This window comes from Oncorhynchus nerka, unplaced genomic scaffold (genome assembly GCF_034236695.1).
Source record: "Oncorhynchus nerka isolate Pitt River unplaced genomic scaffold, Oner_Uvic_2.0 unplaced_scaffold_21___fragment_8___debris, whole genome shotgun sequence".
In the NCBI taxonomy this organism is placed as follows: domain Eukaryota; kingdom Metazoa; phylum Chordata; class Actinopteri; order Salmoniformes; family Salmonidae; genus Oncorhynchus; species Oncorhynchus nerka.
This window is the reverse complement of record NW_027040334.1, coordinates 151136-172202: the sequence shown is the minus strand read 5'-3', so window position 1 is coordinate 172202 and position 21067 is coordinate 151136. Positions and strand designations below refer to the sequence as shown.

Sequence of the window (21067 nt, the reverse complement as noted above, 5' to 3'; positions counted from 1 at the left end):
TTAAATTCCTTTATGCTTTAATTGCCAAAATCAATTAGCACTCATTTCTAATTCATTAATGAATTGTAAGTTCATTAATTATGCATGAAGTAGATCGAGACCAGTCTTAAAAGCCAGGTAAAGAGCGTTTAATTCCAGAGAGTACTGAAGCATACACATTTTTCCACAGGTTATAAACTGAACATGACATCATCAGTTTATCCCCCCTCTCTCCGATTCTCACAAGAGCCCATTGTTCATCAGGCCTGGAACGTTTCCCAGACATTTCTTATCTGTCGGGCAACCCATAGCCTGCTCCCCCGTTAACTTCCCAAAAGGCCCAGACAATTAATTCATTCTGCTTACATTTTCAGTAACAGCTTAACCAATAACTTTTACTTTTCATACTATAACATAATCGTATTAGAATAAATGGTTCTAATCAATAATGTTTACATAATCGATCATCTAAACTATAATTTCCTCTAACAACACGTCCCTTTGCAACTGGATCCTAGACAACCTGACGGGCAGCCCCCAGGTGGTAAGTGTAGGTAACAACACATCTGCAACGCTGATTCTCAACACGGGGACCCCTCAGGGGTGCGTGCTCAGTCACCTCCTGTACTCCCTGTTCACCAATGACTGCATGGCCAAGCATGACGCCAACACCATAAATTAAGTTTGCCGACGACACAACATTGGTAGACCTGACCGACAATGACGAGACAGCCAATAGGCAGAAGGTCTGTATCGGTTCCCCCCTGTGACTCTGTATCGGCTCCCCCCTGTATATAGTCTAACTGTTGTTATTTTACTGCTGCTCTTTAATTACTTGTTACTTTTATCTCTTATCCGTACTTTTAAAGCTGTGTTGTTGGTTAGGGCTCTCGTAAGTAAGCATTTCTCTGTAAGGTCTACATCTGTTGTATTCGGCGCATGTGATTAGTAACATTTGATTTGATTTGCTGGTTGAAGATGGTGTGGTTTCAAGTGAGAACATAAATAACTAAGCAATGACATTTAGTTCTGATATTTTTCAAAGAAAATGTGAATCAGACTTTATTAATGTATGTCTATACCATTCAACAACATTTAAGACTGCAGTCAAATTATTAAAAGAGACAGAAATATGTGTTCCAAAGGGAAATCTTTATTTTCATCTATTCATCAAAGCATCAAAGCAAACATTCCTACAGTATCTAACAGTAAAAAAACAGAACTCATCAAATCTAACACCGATTCAATCTCAGTCTACAGAGAGGATTGACACATGAACTCAAGCAAAGCCCCCTGTTAGTCTACATGTCAGTGATCAGTAAGACAGAGAACATCTGATCTCAGAACAGAGTCAAAGCAGAGGGACCAGCAGCCTCTCTCCACAAGGGTGTGTGACTGAGGGGTCATACACAGAACAGTCAGCCTTCCTCAAGGTCTTGGTGACTGGAGTCTGGAATTTCTGCTGGGCTTCACAGGTCACCTCTCCTGCCTTGGTCCACTCCTGGGCAGTGAGAGTCAGGGTGCTGCTCCAGCTGTATAGACTGTTCTTCTCCAGTACCCCGGGACTGGTCTTCTGGTTCTTGCTGGCCCCATCCACTTTCCAGCTCAAGGTCCAGTCTGAGGGGAAGCCCTTGTTGGCCAGACACATCAGTGTGGCTGTTGTTGTACTGGACAGCTCCTCACTAGAGGGGGGCAGGACGGTGAGGGTGGGGGCACTGTTACCTGGAACAAACAGAACACATCAACTAAGTAACTACATCAAGTACAGCTATAGTAAGAGATTATCTTCAGAAAAGTACACATCAAAATATAGTGAATTGGAAATGCCCTCTAAATATAAATGTAAAAGTTAGTTAGAGATGTGGAGAAAAACGCTAAAGTAATATGATACAAAGCAGATTTATGAACCAAACAAGTATAAAGTGGTTAAATAACTAGAGTTACTAGTCATATGGTGTCAGTTATACATGTTATACAGATATTGTTTAGGAATGGATCTGATCAGAACAGCCAAGTCATATTCATAGTATTTACATCACATATCAAACATGTTGGATTATGAAGTCAGTTACAACCATAACTGAGATCCTTTGTCTTCACACTGACAGTGAAGTCTACCATGAACAGAATGCAACAATGATGAATACTATATACAATACTATTAGTTATTATACCAGAATTAGGAGTTATAGTCTGCAATCATACAAACCAGACGTAAATACACTTACAATTTATCATTTTGATTCAATAAAATGTTATTTGAAAGAAGGCTCATTCAAAAGTATTGACTCACGACAACAAAAGTGAATAAAATGATACATTTTGTTGTTTACTTACTTCCAACATCTAGTCTGGTGCCGCTACCAAAAGTGTACCACTGTGATACAATCCCTATTTGTAACGTCTGCTTCCAACTCACACTCTCAAACACATAGATCCCCTGAACGCAGCTCACTTTCCAACTCACACTCTCAAACACCTAGATCCCCTCTAGCTCACTGTCCAGATTACAATCACCAGAATTCTGTTCACACACCTGTATGTCATTTACACACACTATTTAGTTCAGTTCTTTTCACCCTGTCATTGTGAGGTTTGTTTTGTGACACACTTCTATTTGGAGCTCTGTTTTTCCCGTATTCAATCCTGTGTATGATAGTTTTTGCCTGCCTCACTAACAATGCCTTTTGCCTATTCCCTGCCTGTACTTCAGCCTAACAGATTTCCTGTTATCAACCTCTTGCCTGCTCTCCCGGACTACATTACTGGCCTTGTCCCTGCCTGTACTGTTGCCTTTTGTATGTTCTTCTGCCTGTCCCTGGACACAGCTACCTGCCTCCTCCTGTTGTCCTTTACAAACAAACACCTGCTGCGCCCTGCACTTGAAACCAGCTCTCTGTCTCCCATCGTGTTCATTACACTATTACTGCTGGTACAAAAACCTCTCTGTGTTGTGATGCTGCAGCTGTTACAGTGAAGATCACTCATACAGAATCATAATCAACACAAATACACTTTAACATCTTCCAGGTAAAACAAACACTTCATATTAGCTGTTTCTAGATAATAAAAATATGAACTGTGTCTTAAATCCAGATATGAGTCATTTTTCCTTCCTCTGTGTATCAGGTTCTCCTAGTCTGGAGGTACAGTCCAGCATCAGACCAGTGTTGCTAGTATTCCTCCATATTGTCCATATGAAAGACAACAGCAGCAGCAGTAGTGATAGTGATCCATGTTGTATATCCTTTATTAAACATGTTGATCTCACATTTAACAGTGGTGGTAAAGTCACAGAGGACAGACAACACTACCAGAGGAATCCTACCAGCTTTAGTTTAGAGAAGTGTTCACTAACTGATTAGAGGAACTTACATGAGAGACCAAGCATGAGTGAACAGACAGTTCATTATATCTGATCATCATCAGAATAACTATATAATGTTAGTGTGACATAAAAATGACCATGGATCAGTTATCAGAGTTAACAGTTGCTGTTTGATGTTATTAAAGCTAACTAATGCAGGACAAAATATATTTTAATGAAGGAAACCGACTTGGAAATTGAAATAGATTTGACAAAATAATTTGCATAATGCATCTGCACACTTTGCATTAACAGCACATGCTTCAACGCTCTGAGAGCATTTATATCCCTGTGAGTTTAACACTTCATGACTGAGTGCTGTACTTCCTGACAACAGAACCCACAACAACCATGACTTTTATCACCATCTTCATCTGGACACTTGCTCTCTGCTTCAAGGGTAACATTTTCAGGATTTATTGTTGAAAAATAATTTAATCTATACCATCCACTTGTATATCGTTGTTACTATTTATATTCAGAATTATTCATTACTATATGTACAATTTCATTCATTTAAACATTTGTATTCTGTTTTTCAGAATCCAGAGGACAGATCACTGTGACTCAGACTCCTGAAATGAAAGTGTTCCAGAATGGAGACGCAGTCACTTTAAGATGTAGATTTAACAAACCTACTTCTTGTCGTCAACCTTGTGTAGCCTGGTACCAACAGAAACCTGGAGGAGCTCCTAAACTCCTTATTTACCTTGCTACAACACTTCAGTCTGGGACTCCATCTAGATTCAGTGGCAGTGGATCTGGGAGTGACTTCACTCTGACTATCAGTGGAGTCCAGGCTGAAGATGCAGGAGATTACTACTGTCAGAGTTACCACTACATCAATAGTAAAGATGTGTTCACACAGTGATACAGAGTCGTACAAAAACCTCCCTCAGTCAGACTGCACAGTGACTGTACTGATACAGCTGGGACCTACTGCAGATGCTGAGGAGGAAGAGACAGTGACATGGAACACTGACTGAACTAAAATACACTGAGATAAATATATCAGTGATGCTGACTATAATGTCAACATCCACCTTCATGTTAAATCATTCCTGAACTGACAACACCCATAGGTCCAGACTACATAAATATGCCTTCCCTTTTGCTGTGGCTAACAAACCTTTTATTAACATTTCAGACAATAAATTGAATAGACTCCATCTATGTGAAGTAATAATGTCTCACATAATTTCAGAATAAGTATCCCAGTCTCTGTTAGGCCCCTGTATTGGGTAGGGCATGTCAAGTTAAGATTGAACTATATTTACTGAGATCATATAACATGATTATGACCCATAATAACAACCTGAGGTTCTGTCATACAAGAGACAGTGACATGGAACACTGGTTAGTGAAGTCAACTTTGAATATGTTTAGAAAGCATCATTCTAATCACAAGTTCCCCATCATCATCATCATCATCATAAATGTAGTGCACCTTCAAAAGTTATTTGAAGTTCTGAAATACCCACAATACCAGTCCAATATGCAAAACAAGATGTAGAGACGTAAATAAAAAGAAGGTGGTGTTACATCAGCATCAGCCTCCTAAATCAAATCCCCATATGAACCTCACAACCAAACATGTGATGTGATCATCTAGCATTATATTAACTATTTTAATGAGCAGGTTACTGGCTGTTACATCTGTGATTGAGAAATGATGCTGGATCTGTGAATGAAACAAGCTGCTGGGCTCAAACAGACATACAGTATTATCTATCATTAATTACATGGAGGCATATCTGTTGTGTCTCCTCCCTGAAGTACCTCAGTCAGGTAGTGAATTTCAAGCAAAGATTCAACAATATTTATTGAGATTATCTAACATTATTATAACCCCCTAAAACGTCCTGTGGTTATGTCAAGGCAAAACGCCTCTCCTGCCACACCTGGCTAGATCCTTTCAGCACATTCCCAGGCCTTTAATTGAGCCGAGCTGAGGCTTGTTAACCACTTAAGACCCTGATTGGCTGAACAATCAGCCTCAACCTTTAAAATGCTGCTGCTCACACAGATCTCTCCAATGAATGGAGGTTGTGGGAAGGTGAAGGAAGCATGGAGAGGTCAGGAACAGAAGTTGGGTTTTGGAGAAACACCATCAGTGCTCTGCAACCAATGTAGCTGATGGAGAGGCAGGAGCTTGGTGAACAGATAGATGTGATTGTGGACAGCGAGGAAGAAGGAGAAGATGTGGGAATTGGGAAGATGTTTGTTGAGGAAGAATGGTGTCAGACATGATAAAGAAGAATCTGGACCAATAGGAATCCCTTGCCTTTTGGCAGATCCATTTGTGGTTTCAGGTTGGGTCAGAAAGGAGTTGGGTGCAGTTGAATCAGTGAAGGTAACCTGTAGTGGACTTGTGATGTTTGTGTTTCTTCTGATTAGAGGGAGCAGGTGCTCTGTGTCACTCAACTTTTGGGTCATGATCTGTTTCTTGCTTTGCTTTTACCAACAGGATGTAATGTAAAAATCTTCCCAGTGTGAAGTAGTTCTTAATTGTTGTGATTGTGAAGTCATATAAAACGTTTCAGTGTGAAAATGTTCCTAGTCAGTTGCACGCGTGTCTGTGGATGGCTGAGCTCCTACAGATGTTTCAAATATATGCACTGTCAATCGAAAATGTAGCATCCAAGTCTTTGCCATCGCTGTTAATTCTCTCCTCACATCAACCCTCAAGTCCGGGTGTTTATATGCTGACCTCACGCCTCAACAAGCTTCTGATTGGTCAGAGTCAATACCCCTGGCCACCATTGATTGGCAGATGTGTGAAGCAAATGTGCGTGCCCACAGAACCATTTGTCGAAGTCAGTGGACACAGGTTACATAAAGAGATGCGCATGCAATTATTGTATTGAACATTTTCACGCTGGGAGAGATTTTACAGCATGATGTACAATCAGAAAACAATCAGAACGGTTGGACTATTTCACACTGGGAAGATTTTTACATTACACAGGGCACCATTGAAAGGGGTGAATTCTGGGCTAGCGATAAGTGTGGAGGTGGAGCAATTGAAGTTTAAAATTCCTGGTGTTTGTGACACCCGCCGTTTGGTGCGTCGTAGATCCGGTGGTGAAACAGAGGAGTCATTGTCAGTCCTTTTGAGTTTTGAGTCTATATTAGTTATCCTGTTAGAGCTTTTGTGCAGAATCCACTGTACTGTTTCAGGTGCAACGTTCATGGTCATGTTGCAGCAGTGTGTAGGAGGGAGATTCCAAGATGTGGGAAGTGTGCAGGAGGGCATGGGACAGAGGATTGTGTAGTTTTGCTGGATAAAGTTGTCAATGTTGTTGGAGATCGTAAGTGTCAGGCGCGAGAGAGGCAGGTTGACGTGACCAGAGTCAGAGTAGTGCAGAGGGTGTCGTATGCTGAGGCAATGAAGGAAGTAGAAGAGGATGGGTGAGGGATCCCAGTGAGTAGTAGATTTGTGCCAGCACAGGGGGATAGGGCAGCGAGTGAGTTATGCTTCAGTAAGGTTGTCTTAGCGTTCATAGCATTCGTTATCAACTGTACCATAGAAATGGAACGTACATTTTTAGAAAATAGCTGTTGTGGTGGCAGCTGCAGAGAAGTATTTGGGTATATGAGATTTCACTTAAGAAGAGTTGCAGGGTGTGTTGAGTGGTGGTGTCCCGTCCTCCCAGGTTGTTGGCATGGTGCAGGAGTAGATAGGGTCAAAGTAGTGGAAATGGGGTAGTGGGTTTTAATGGGTAGGTGGTAGCTGAAGAGAAGTACCTGGTGTATGAGGTTTTACACTAGAAGAGTTAATGGGGTGATGATTTGTATTTGTATGAAATAGTGGTATGTAGGTGTAGGGTTAGTTGGTGGGGCAAGTTTGTCCTTTTAGGAACAGGAATAATAAAGATAATTTAATGTTGATATTGTAGGCAGTGACTGGCCTTACAATTTAGTACAGTAGGGGGCGGTGTGTACACCTTTAAATTAGATATGATTCTCCAACCCAATCCCAAAGAAGAAGAGCTCTTCAACTACAGTTTCCCTGGGGGACCAATAGTCTGTTTGCATAGAGAGAACACTTTGCATAGACAGCACATGCTTCAGTGCTCTGAGAGCGTTTATATCCCTGTGAGTTTAACACTTCATGACAACAGACAACAGAACCCACAACAACCATGACTTTTATCACCATCTTCATCTGGACACTTGCTTTCTGCTTTCAAGGTTACAGTTTTGGAATTTATCGTTGAAGATTAATTCAATCTACAGTGTTTACATGTACAGTATATCAATGTTAATATTTCTATTCAGAACTATTCATTACTATATGTAATATTTAATTCATATAAATGTTTTTACTATATTTTTCAGAATCCAGAGGACAGTATGTTGTGACACAGACTCCGGCAGTGAAAGCTGTTCTCCCAGGACAGACAGTCTCTCTGAACTGTAAAACCAGCAGTGATGTGTATTCTAATAATTGCCTAGCCTGGTACCAACAGAAATCTGGAGGAGCTCCTAAACTCCTTATTTACTATGCTACAACACTTCAGTCTGGGACTCCATCTAGATTCAGTGGTAGTGGATCTGGGAGTGACTTCACTCTGAGCATCAGTGGAGTCCAGGCTGAAGATGCAGGAGATTACTACTGTCAGAGTTACCACAGCAGTGGTAATGTGTTCCCACAGTGATACAGAGACATACAAAAACCTCCCTCAGTCAGACTGTACAGTGACAGTACTGATACAGCTGGGACCTACTGCAGGTGCTGAGGGGAGGAGATGGTCCAGTACAATGACACAGTGTGTAGTAGAGCTAAACAACTCTAACTAGTTCTAATAACTCTAAGCTGTTAGGTCATATTCAGTCATTATCCCATGTGTTCCTTATTGCATTTTTACTCATTTTTTATTGAGTATCTCATGGAGAACCATGAACCCATTTATCTTCAAAAAGGTTCAAATCTTCCAAAACATACTTCCTTACTTCAGACCATTTGGATATTGTATTCTTAAGATGTAGAAGAGATGCTGAGTTTCATGTATTGTAATTATGGTCTACAAAGTCCCAGTGTGTCTGATCAGAAACACAGGAGAGGGGGGAGGGAGCTGAACTCAGGAACAGAGCAATGACCGAATATTATTCTTGCACATTGGAGCCCCTCTTCTCACAGTGTTAGTCCAACAGTCCAGTAGTCCAGTATTTACAATATTAAATTGCTTGGTGGGTGTTTACATTTGTCCTATTTCACATATGTGAAAGTGTGTATTATGGTGAATTGTAAAATATTTTTGTGTATATGGTTAGCCAGGGATCAGCCATTACTGAGGGCAACGCTAGAGCAATTATGGTTAAGTGTCTTGTTCAAGGGCACGTTAAAAGATTATTTCACCTAGTCAGCTCGGAGATTCAAACCACCAACCTTTTGGTTACCTGCCCAATGCTCTTAACCGCTAGGCTAACTGCCACCCTAATTACCATGAACACTAAGCAACAGACACAATTATACACACTGAGTATACAAAACATTAAGAACACCTGCTTTTTCCATGACATAGAACTGAACAGGTGAATCCAGGTGAAAGCTATGATCCCTTATTGATGTCGCTTGTTAAATCCACTTCAATCAGTGAAGATTAAAGGGGAGGACACAGGTTAAAGATGGATTTTTAAGACAATTGAGACGTGGATTTTGTGTCAAGAACTGCAACGCTGCTGGACAATCAGCCTCAACCTTTAAAATGCTGCTGCTCACACAGATCTCTCCAATGGAAAGACTGCATGAACTCGAACCAGTAAGATTTTTCGTTGGTCGCTATCGGTCCGAGACGTGGGCACAAAGCAACGAGCTACCTCTCTAGCAAACACACTCAACTCCATACAAGATTATATGAAATTGCATTATTCAGGCTGGCATCAAGGTTTGGGTGGAGGTGGTTGAGCAACACTGGGCTGTGACTGGAGCAGAGATGGATAGAAAGGTATTGGGGTTAGGAGTTGAGGTGGATGGAATGGAATGGAGTGTAGTGGTGGAGTGGAAAAAGGTGGAGGTATAGTAAGAGTAAAGGTTAAAGTGCTGTAATTGTGGGGGAGCCCATGGTGTGGTATATGGGGGTTGTTCAGTGATGAAAAGACAGGTGGAAGTGCGAGAGGTGAGGAGTGAGCGAAAAATCTCATGTGCAGAAGATGTGAAGGTAGTTCACACAGAAACAATCGAGGCTCCTAAAAAAGCAGGTATTTCAGGGTCAGATTGGGATGCTGGTTGGGGGTGAAGTAAGGAGCAGAATGGGGAGAACACAAGAATGGTAGTAAAATATGAGAAATTTTGTTACATTTGTGACAGAAGCAATCAATTGCGCAGAAAAATTACATTCAAAGACTAAGAAGATACAGATCAGAGTGAAGCAGTCAGTGAGGTATCATGGGATCACAGGACTGACATGGGAAAATGTACAGGATGACCTCAATAAGATTGAGAATTAGTACAGACAGGAATAATGTGTTGGTTCATTTTCATAATGGTGTTAATCCTTCAATGGAATGCCAGAAGTCTGATGGCTAATGGGCACGAGTTCAAACAGTTTATTGAGGAGTTACCAGCCAAACCTGATGTGACATGTCTCCAGGAGACATGGCTAAAACCTACTCTAGATTTTGTATTACAGGGTTATGTTGCAGTCCATAGAGATAGGGTGGCAGGGGGAGGAGGAGGGTGTGCTACCTTTATAATGTGGGGGATCCCATATAGGCTTGTGGGAGAGGGAGTTGAACCAGAGTATGTAGTGGTTGAGGTGTGGTTGGGAGGGGGGAATATGGTAATAGTGAAGTTTTACAACCCGTGTAAGAGACTAGAGTTGCTGGCCGTTGGGAATGTAGAAGGTAAAGATAGGAGATGGGTAATGTGGTGGGGGGAGTTTAATGCTCAAAGTGCGCTCTGGGGAGGGTTACGGACTGATGTAAATTGACAAATGTTGGAGGAACTACGACATGAGAAAGGGCTTGTGAGTCTTAATGATGGCCGGGGAACCAGGATTGACCCAGTAACTGGAATTGAATATGCTCTGGATCTTACTTTAATCTCAAGTTCAATGGCAGGCAGATGTAGTTGGGAGGTGATCCCTGTCCTGTCGTGTGTACTGTAGGATTGAGGGAGGAAGAATCAGAAAGAAATGGATTGAGGAGATGGATATTTGGGAAAGCGGAGTGGGGTTCGTTTCAGGAGTTGAGAGAACAGGAGCTGTCTCAGGTAGATCTCAATTCAGATACAGAAACAGTCAATGACGGAGTAAGAGGAGCAATAGTAGGGGCTGCAAGGCAGGTGATTCCTATGTGTACAGGGGGAGAAAGGGTAACGTAGTCCCCTGGTGGAGGGAAGAGTGCAGAGAAGCAGTGAAGAGAAGGAACTGGGCTTTCTGAATGTTGAAAAGGTTGCATAATTACCAACACCTGATACAGTATAAACAAGCACAAGCAGTAGTAAGGAGGAGCATTGGGACAGCTAAGAGGGAGTATTGGTGCCAGCTATGTGGTAACATAGGCAGGACCACTCCTGTGGGAGAGGTATGGGGGATGATTAAGAGGATGAGTGTGGTCAGAAGAGATTGGGATCTCCCTGTGCTGAAAAGTGTGGAGATTGTTGCAGTGAGAGATATGGAGAAGGCAGAGATGTTAACCCAGGCATTTGTGAAGGTGCACAGCTCAAATAATCTGACAGAAGAGGGGCGGCGTGGGAGATAGAGGGTCAGAGGAGAACATTCGGGGGTCCTGGATCAGAGATAGATGGTGCGGGATACATTGAATGGCCCTTTTACGTTGGCTGAGATGAAGTGAGCATTAGTTAAAAGCTGGGGTAACATCTCCTGTGAAGGATGAGATGTGTTACATCATGATGGCTCATCTCAGTGACACTGCAATGGGGAAAGAATTAGGCCTTTACAATAAGGTGTGACAGGAAGGGAAACCGCCTGGAAGTTGGAAAGAGGCGGTAGTGGCGCCGATACTGAAACCAGGGAAAGACCCTGCTAGTCCTTCAAGCTATGGGCTGATAGCGTTGACATCTCACGTATGTAAACTTATGGAAAGGGTGATAACAGGAAGGCTAACTTACTTTCTGTCACCAGATCAAAGTGGGTTCAGGAAAGGCAGGGGAACGATGGATCCTGTACTGTGCCTTGAGTCAGCCATACGGAAGACACAGGCAAATAAGATGGTGGTTGTATCCTTTTTCTTTGATGCAGAGAAGGCTTATGATATGAAGTGGAAGGAAGGCCTACTTATCAAGCTGGAAAACATGGGGGTTGGAGGAAAGGTTTTTAACTGGATAAAGGATTTTCTATTTGGGCGATCAATACAAATGAGGTTGGGGAGCTCTATGTCAGAAATCTACGAGGTAGATAATGGTACCCCCAGGGAAGTGTCATTAGTCCTTTGTTGTTCCCCATTATGATTGACGATGTACTCTCTCAGGTGAGACCTGATATTGGGAGGTCATCTTTGCCCACATGTGCAGTTGCAAACCGTAGTCTGGCTTTTTTGTATGGTGGTTTTGGAGCAGTGGCTTCTTCCTTGCTGAGCGGCCTTTCAGGTTATGTCGATATTGGACTCGTTTTACTGTGGTTACAGACAAAGTACTAGTATAATACAATAGGGATTGATAGTACTGAAGTATTAGTATAATACAATAGGGACTGATAGTACTGAAGTACTAGTATAATACAATAGAGACTGATCGTACTGAAGTACTAGTATAATACAATAGGGACTGATAGTACTAAAGTATTAGTATAATACAATAGAAATTGATAGTACTGAAATATTAGTATAATACATGATAGTGTACTGAGGTACTAGTATAATACAACAGGGACTGATAGTACTGAAGTACTAGTATAATGCAATAGGGACTGATAGTTCTGGGTTATGAGTCAAATCCACAGTAGAATGCAGATAATAAAGTTTCCAGCTTGGATCATTGATTTACATTATCAGGTATTCATTTAGGTATTCAATACATGACACAATTATGTTATGAATGTGGGTCCTTACCAGCAAGATTACTTAAATATTAAACTTTCCATAGACAGCACATGCTTCAGGGCTCTGGGAGTGTTTGTAGCCCTGTCAGACACTTCATGACTGAGAGCTGTCCTTCATGACAACAGAACCCACAACAACCATGACTTTTATCACCATCTTCACCTGGACACTTGTCTTCTGCATACAAGGTATAATAATGATGGATATCTAAGTAATGATAATTGAGTAAGTAATATATGATTATCTCAGGATAACGTATTAATGACATAATTTAAGATATTCAAAAGTGTTTTGTTTGTTTCTCTCATCATTCAATATTCAGAATCCAGAGGACAGTACACTCTGACTCAGACACCTGCAGTGAAAGCTGACGGCAATGGAGAGACGGTCAACATTGGCTGTAAACTCAGCAGTGGTATATACAGTAATTACCTGCACTGGTACCAACAGAGACCCGGAGAAGCTCCTAAACTCCTCATTTATCAGGTTAACAACAAGTTCACTGGGACTCCATCTAGATTCAGTGGTAGTGGATCTGGGACTGACTTCACTCTGACCATCAGTGGAGTCCAGGCTGAAGATGCAGGACATTACTACTGTCAGAGTTTACACTACCCCAACAGTGTTTGGGTGTTCACACAGTGATACAGAGCCGTACAAAAACCTCCCTCAGTGAGGTGATGTTACATCAGCATCCGCACCATAAATCAAATCCCCATATGAACCTCACAACCAAACATGTGATGTGATCATCTAGCATTATATGAACTATCTTGATGTGCAGGTTATTGACTGTTACATCTGTGAATGAGACATGATGCTGGGCTCAAATAAGAGACATGTTTATGCACATATCTCATTTAAGTATGATGTCCATTTATTACTGATTACTTATGTATCTGTTATGTCTCCCACCCTGAATCAACCATAAACGTTCAAACCAGTCCACTCCCCCACATCTGGCCCAGTCCAGGACATTTCAGGCAGTGAAACTGTTCATCTGCTAGACTGGAAGTTGTGGGAGTGAAACTAAAATTTACATAGACAGAGCTGGGTGGTCCTGCATGTCCCAGAATAGAGCTCTAATGTCACCAGATGTTGACTCTGTTACCAGGGTGTTAGAGGTAGAGAAGACTCTATGACTATCTTGCAGATGTGATACTGGTAATATTATGTGGACAACTTTTTAAATAAATGTAGCTAAATGCAGCTGTGAGATATCGATCAAATGTTCAATAGCATTACATTATTGTATTTATAAATCTAGAAGTCAAGCAGGTCAAAAACTTCTGAGAAATATGAATAAAGAGTACCTACTGTACTACAAATGGCTAAACCTCTGCTGTTAATCTGTGAAAATAGTAGTATGCTTTGTTAGTATGAATGACCTGTTAATGACGTTGTGGTACATAAATAACTAAGCAATAAGGTTTAGGTCAGATAGTTTTCATGGAAACTGTGAGTCCTACTTTACGAATATTTTTCTATGTCATTCAACATTTAAGACTCAAGTAAAATTATTGAAAGAGACAACAACATATTTGTTTCTAAGATAAGTCTTTATTTTCATCTATTCATCAAAGCATCAAAGCAAACATTCCTACAGATTCTAATAGTTATATAACAGAACACATCACATCTAACACTGATACAACATCAGTCTACAGAGAGGATTGACACATGAACTCAAGCAAAGCCCCCTGTTAGTCTACATGTCAGTGATCAATAAGACAGAGAACATCTGATCTCAGAACAGAGTCAAAGCAGAGGAACCAGCAGCCTCCCTCCACAGGGTTGTGTGACTGAGGGGTCCTACCCAGAACAGTCAGCCCTCCTCAAGGTCTTGGTGACTGGAGTCTGGGATTTCTGCTGGGCTTCACAGGTCACCTCTCCTGCCTTGGTCCAAACAAGTATAAAGTGGTAAAATAACTAGAGTTACTAGTCATATGGTGTCAGTTATACATGTTATACAGATATTGTTTAAGAATGGATCTGATCAGAACAGCCAAGTCATATTAATAGTATTTACATCACATATCATCCATGTTGGATTATGAAGTCAGTTACAACCATAACTGAGACCCTTTGTCTTCACACTGACAGTGAAGTCTACCATGAACAGAATGCAACCATGATGAATACTATATACAATACTATTAGTTATTATACCAGAATTGGGAGTTATAGTCTGCAATCATACAAACCAGACGTAAATACACTTACAATTTATCATTTTGATTCAATAAAATATTATTTGAAAGAAGGCTCATTCAAAAGTATTGACTTACGACAACAAAAGTGAATAAAATGATACATTTTGTTGTTTACTTAGTTATATTCCAATTATAAAATAAGTCTGGTATTTAAACCTAAAATGCACCACAGTGATACAATATTTATTTGTAACAGTCTGCTTCCAACTCACACTCTCAAACACATAAAAAGATAACTAAACCCTGAACGCAGCTCACTGTCCAACTACATTCCAAACACATAGTTATCCCCTGAACTATCCTCTCACTGTCAAACTCACACTCTCAAACACATTAGATAACATTCCCTGAACGCAGCTTTGTCCAACTCACACTCTCAAACACATAGATCCCTGAACGCAGCTCACTGTCCAACTCACACTTTCAAACACCTAGATCCCCCCAAAGCTCACTGTCCAGATCCCAATCACCTGAATTCTGTTCACACACCTGTATGTCATTTACACACACTATTTAGTTCAGTTCTTTTCACCCCTCATTGTGAGGTATTGTTTGTTTTGTGACACACTTCTATTAGACTCTGTTTTTCCCGTATTCAGTCCTGAATTATTCTGTCAATTGATAGTTTTTGGCCTGCCTCACTAACATGCCTATTCCTTGCCTGTACATCAGCCTAACTGTATTTCCTGTTTATTCAACCTCTTGCCTGCTCTCATAGTTTAAAGGACTCACATTTGATTAGCCTTGTCCCTGCCTATTCAAATTGCCTTTTGGACCCCTGTGTATGACCTTTGTTTGTCCCTGGACACAGCTAGTTGCCTCCTCCTGTTGTCAAAATGTTTAGAAACAAACACCTGTGAATGCGCCCTGTTAATTTGAAACCAGCTCTCTGTCTCAAAAGTCCATCAGTGATTCATTACACTATTACTGCTGGTACAAAAACCTCTCTGTGTTGTGATGCTGCAGCTGTTACAGTGAAGATCACTCATACAGAATCATAATCAACACTAATACACTTTAACATCTTCCAGGTAGAACAAACACTTCATATTAGCTGTTTCTAGATAATACAAATATGAACTGTATCTTAAATCCAGACATGAGTCATTTTTCCTTCCTCTGTGTATCATGTTCTTCTAGTCTGGAGGTACAGTCCAGCATCAGATCAGTGTTGCTAGTATTCCTCCATATTGTCCATATGAAAGACAACAGCAGCAGCAGTAGTGATAGTGATCCATGTTGTATATCCTTTATGTTGATCTCACATTTAACAGTGGTGGTAAAGTCACAGAGGGCAGACAACACTACCAGAGGAATCCTACCATCTTTAGTTTAGAGAAGTGTCCACTAACTGATTAGAGGAACTTACATGAGAGACCGAGCATGAGTGAACAGACAGTTCATTATATCTGATCATCATCAGAACAAAATATAATTGTGGTGTGACGTAAAAGTTGCCGTACATTAGGGATCTGAGTAAACAGTTGCTGTTTGATGTTGTAAAAGGGGCGACATGTAGCTAGCGGTGAGAGTGTTGGGCTAGTAACCGAAAGGTTGCTCGTTCAAATCCCCAGGCCGACACGGTGAAACATCTGTCGATGTTCCTTTTAGCAAGGCACTTAACCCTAATTGCTCCAGGTTGATAATGGCAGATCTGGGCTGTGACCCCACTCTCTGAGGCTGTCTCAGGGGGAGCTGGGATATAAAAACATTTTTAAAATTAATTTACACATGCGTGAAATAGGACAAATATAAGCACCACCTAGTTATTCTAAAAGAAAGCTCATGCAGGACAAAATATATTCTGATGGGAGCCTACTTGGGAACTGATAAAGATTTGAAACATTCATTTGCATAATGCATCTGTCCTGCTGCTCTAAGAGCATTTATATCCCTGTGAGTTTAACACTTCATGACTGAGAGCTGTCCTTCATGACAACAGAACCCACAACAACCATGACTTTTATCACCATCTTCATCTGGACACTTGTCTTCTACACACAAGGTATAAGAATTATGATTATCTAAGTAACAATAATTGAGTAAGTAATGCATGATTATCTCATAATAATGTATTCATTACATCATTTCAGATATGTTTTGTTTGTTTCTCTCATCATTCAATATTCAGAATCCAGAGGACAGTACACTCTGACTCAGACACCTGCAGTGAAAGCTGACGGCAATGGAGAGACGGTCAACATTGGCTGTAAACTCAGCAGTGGTATATACAGTAATTACCTGCACTGGTACCAACAGAGACCTGGAGAAGCTCCTAAACTCCTCATTTATCAGATAAACAACAAGTTCACTGGGACTCCATCTAGATTCAGTGGTAGTGGATCTGGGACTGACTTCACTCTGACCATCAGTGGAGTCCAGGCTAAAGATGCAGGAGATTACTACTGTCAGAGTTACCACTACATCAATAGTAAATATGTGTTCACACAGTGATACAGAGCCGTACAAAAACCTCCCTCAGTCAGACTGCACAGTGACTGTACTGATACAGCTGGGACCTACTGCAGGTGCTGAGGGGGAAGAGACAGTGACATGGAACACTGACTGAACTAAAATACACTGAGATAAATATATCAGTGATGCTGACAATAATGTCAACTCATCCACCCTCATGTTAAATCATTCCTTAAGTGATAACAACTATATGTCCAGATTGCATTAGTATTCCTCCTATGTTGCTGTAGTTTATATGTAAACATTGCCTTTACATGTCACATAATACGTTGAATGGACTCTGTGCAACAAGTGTCTCACATCATTTCAGAACAAAATCCCCAGTCTCTGTAAGATCCCTCTGTCAGGAAGTGAATTTCAAGCAAAGATTCATCCATATTTATTGAGATGGTATAACAAAGTTATAAGCCCCTAAAACAACATGAGGTTCTGTCAAGTGCAAGACCCCTCTCCTGCTAGAACCTTCCAGCACCTTGCCACACTTTAATTTAGCCCAGTTAAATCTAGTTCACCAATCAGGGCTATGATTGCCTGGACAATCAGCCCCAACCTTTAAAATGCTGCTGCTCACACAAATCTCTTCAACGGGTATCTTACACAGAGGTGGTGGAAATAGTTGTAGGAGTTGAGCTGAGGAAGCTATGGCAGTGGATGCCCCAGAGCCTGAGAATGTCCTTGAAGGATCCTGATACACTGATCCTGAGAAGGTGGATTTTGAGGCGTTTATTGTGAGGTGATAAATTGTACTGCCCAAACGAACAAGAAATCCAAGAAACTGGACATAACTGTATCTGCAGCTGAAAGGTTTTTGGGTCTTCAGGAATTAAGAGCTGAAGCATTGCAGGGAATACTGTCTAAAGATGTTTCTCCCTGCCAACCCCCTGAGACTGTGTCGGGACCTGATGACAGGTTACTTTGACCTATGGAGTACATAAATATTTGTTGATTTTATTTTAGGAACATTTTTCTCCCCTTTCCCTTTTTTCGACATAAATTGAGTAAATAATAATAAAAATAACTACAGTTTCCTAGTAGGACCAAAGAAAGAAAGTTTGCATAGAGAGGACACTTTGCATTGGCAGCACATGCTTCAGTGCTCTGGTAGTGTTTATAGCCCTGTGAGTTTAAGAGACACTTCATGACTGAGATCTGTCCTTCATGACAACAGAACCCACAACAACCATGACTTTTATCACCATCTTCATCTGGACACTTGTTTTCTGCTTCCAAGGTTACAATTTTTTGAATGAATTAAATCTACACGATCGACATGTATAATATCAATGTTACTAATTCTTTCAAAATTATTGATTACTAAATGTAATACTTCATTCATATAAATGTTTTTATTATATTTTTCAGAATCCAGAGGACAGTACGTTGTGACTCAAACTCCTTGAGTGGAAGCTGCTCTCCCAGGACAGCAAATTTCTCTGAATTGTAAAACCAGCAGTAATGTGTATTCTAATAACTACCTAGCCTGGTACCAACAGAAACCTGGTGGAGCTCCTAAACTCCTTATTTACTATGCTACAACACTTCAGTCTGGGACTCCATCTAGATTCAGTGGCAGTGGATCTGGGAGTGACGTCACTCTGACCATCAGTGGAGTCCAGGCTGAAGATGCAGGAGATTACTACTGTCAGAGTTACCACAGTGATACAGAGCCGTACTAAAACCTCCCTCAGTCAGACTGCCCAGTGACTGTACTGATACAGCTGTGACCTACTGCAGGTGCTGAGGGGAGGAGATGATTCAGTACAATGACACAGTGTGTAGTAGAGCTGAACATCAATAGAGTCAAACTAGAGCTATGTCTAGAAGACCTTAGATCATAACTGATCACTAAAAGTTTCTACTGAACATTAACTACATGTTGACTCTGTTGAGTAAGTCAAGGAAAACCATCAACCAATCTGAAAATAGATGATGTACAATAATCCAAACCCCTAAAGTTGAACTGTATTTTGAAAAGCTAGAATTTAGTCAACATGATTCAAACAGATACAATAAAGCCCCTAAACATTACCCACACATCCTCCCTCACACCACTGTGGTAGTTCCAGAGAGCAGCAGGTGAAGCAGGAGACTGGAGATGTCATAGCTCTGGAGATCTCCCTTTTAGATCAGTCAGTCAGCAGCATCACAGACTGCAGTTACTGAGACTGACCGCTAGAGGGACATAAAGCAGCTACTATCTAATAACACAGAAATAACAATATGCTCCATTTGTAGATGTCTACAATCAATACATCAGTCCCCATTCAGCACTTATATCAGAAACCATGTCAGTAGTTACATAGCTATCAGGATTCGACATCACATCAGTTTGACTGTCCAGGAAGACTATTTACATATTTTATTTTTTAATTTAACCTTTATTTAACTAGGCTGTCAGTTAAGAACAAATTCTTATTTACAATGACGGCCTACCCCGGCCAAACGCTGATGACGCTGGGTCAATTGTGAGCCCCAATATATAGGACACTTTGCATTAGCAGCACATGCTGCAGTGCTCTGGGAGTGTTTATAGCCCTGTGAGTTTAACACTTCATGACTGAGATCTGTCCTTCATGACAACAGAACCTACAACAACCATGACTTTTATAACCGTCTTCATATGTATATTTTCCCTGTGTCTCCAAGGTAATATATTTGACAGAAAATAATGCAAACAATTGCAATATTAGGCTATATAACCTTATTACAGTTTAAGATAATAATCGTTATGGACAAATGAATGAACAATTTAATGCTAATTCGACATGCCATCTCTGTTTCAGAGTCCAGAGGGCAGGTTATTGTGACTCAGAGTCCTGCAGTTTCAGTGGGTCACTCAGTCAGTCTCAGCAGTAAGACCAGCAGTCTTGTGATACAGTGACATCTATGGACAGGGGATGGCCTGTTATCAACAGAAACCTGGAGGAGCTCCTAAATACCTAGTATACTTAGCAAAAACCATTCAGTCTTGGACTCCATCTAGATTCAGTGGTAGTTGATCTGGGAGTGACTTCACTCTGACCATCAATGGAGTCCAGGCTGAAGATACAGGAGATTACAAGTGTCAGAGTTTACACTACCCCAACAAGGTCTGGGTGTCCACACAGTGATACAGAGTCGTACAAAAACCTCCCTCAGTCAGACAGGTAGTTCCATAGAGCAGCCGGCTCTGGAGATCTCCCCTTTAGATAAGTTGGGCTACCGAGTGGCGCAGCAGTCTAAGGCACTGCATCTCAATGCTAGAGGCGTCACTACAGATGCTGGTTCGATCCCGGGCTGAATCACAAACGGCGCTGCACATTTGGCCCAGCGTCATCCGGGGTAGGCCGTCATCGTAAAAAATGATTTGTTCTCAACTGACTTGCCTACGTAGTAAATTTAAAAATATTTATATGTGTTTAAATGAAGTTAGTCAGAAGCATTTAAGTCTTTGAATGCCAAGTTAACAAACAGATCACTGACCATTTTGAATCCCACCGTACCTTCTCTTCTGTGCAATCCGATTTCCGATTTGGTCACAGGTGCACCTCAGCACGTGCACCGCCATCGATAAAAGACAGTACTGTTCAGCCCTCTTCATTGACCTGGCAAAGGCTTTCGACTCTGTCAATCACCGTATTCTTATCGGCAGACTCAACAGCCTTGGTTTCTCAAAAGACTGTCTCTCCTGGTTCACCAACTACTTTTCAGATAGAGTTCGTTCAGGGTGTCAAATCGGAGGGCCTGTTATCCGGACCTCTGGCAGTCTCTATGGGGGTAGTACAGGGTTCAATTCTCGGGCCGACTCTTTCCTCTGTATATATCAATGATGTCGCTCTTGCTGCGGGTGATTCCTTGATCCACCTCTACGCAGACGACACCATTCTGTATACATCTGGCACTTATTTGGACACTGTGTGAACAAAACTCCAAACAAGCCTCAATGCCATACCACACTCCTTTCGTGGACTCCAACTGCTCTTAAACGCTAGTAAAACTAAATGCATGCTCTGCCCGCACCCGCCCGCCTGACTAGCATCACTACTCT

The 21067-nt window shown here is 41.2% G+C and overlaps 4 gene segments (V, D, J or C); 3 read left to right on the top strand and 1 right to left on the bottom strand.

Annotated features, from left to right (window-relative positions):
- Positions 1-1112: 1112 nt before the first annotated feature.
- Positions 1113-21067, bottom strand: part of LOC115122260 (Ig kappa-b4 chain C region-like) — a 29725-nt gene continuing 9770 nt past the window's right edge. The window contains 1 exon segment of the C gene segment in view: positions 1113-1701. Within this exon segment, the coding sequence occupies positions 1331-1627 (297 nt within the window).
- LOC135570493 (Ig kappa chain V region K29-213-like) lies at positions 3369-8550 on the top strand. The segment is given in 3 exon segments: positions 3369-3372; positions 3663-3746; positions 7688-8550. Coding segments are annotated over 3 exon segments (408 nt in total).
- LOC135570492 (Ig kappa chain V region 3381-like) lies at positions 12492-12997 on the top strand. The segment is given in 2 exon segments: positions 12492-12540; positions 12675-12997. Coding segments are annotated over 2 exon segments (372 nt in total).
- LOC115122258 (Ig kappa chain V region K-25-like) lies at positions 16522-17019 on the top strand. The segment is given in 2 exon segments: positions 16522-16570; positions 16697-17019. Coding segments are annotated over 2 exon segments (372 nt in total).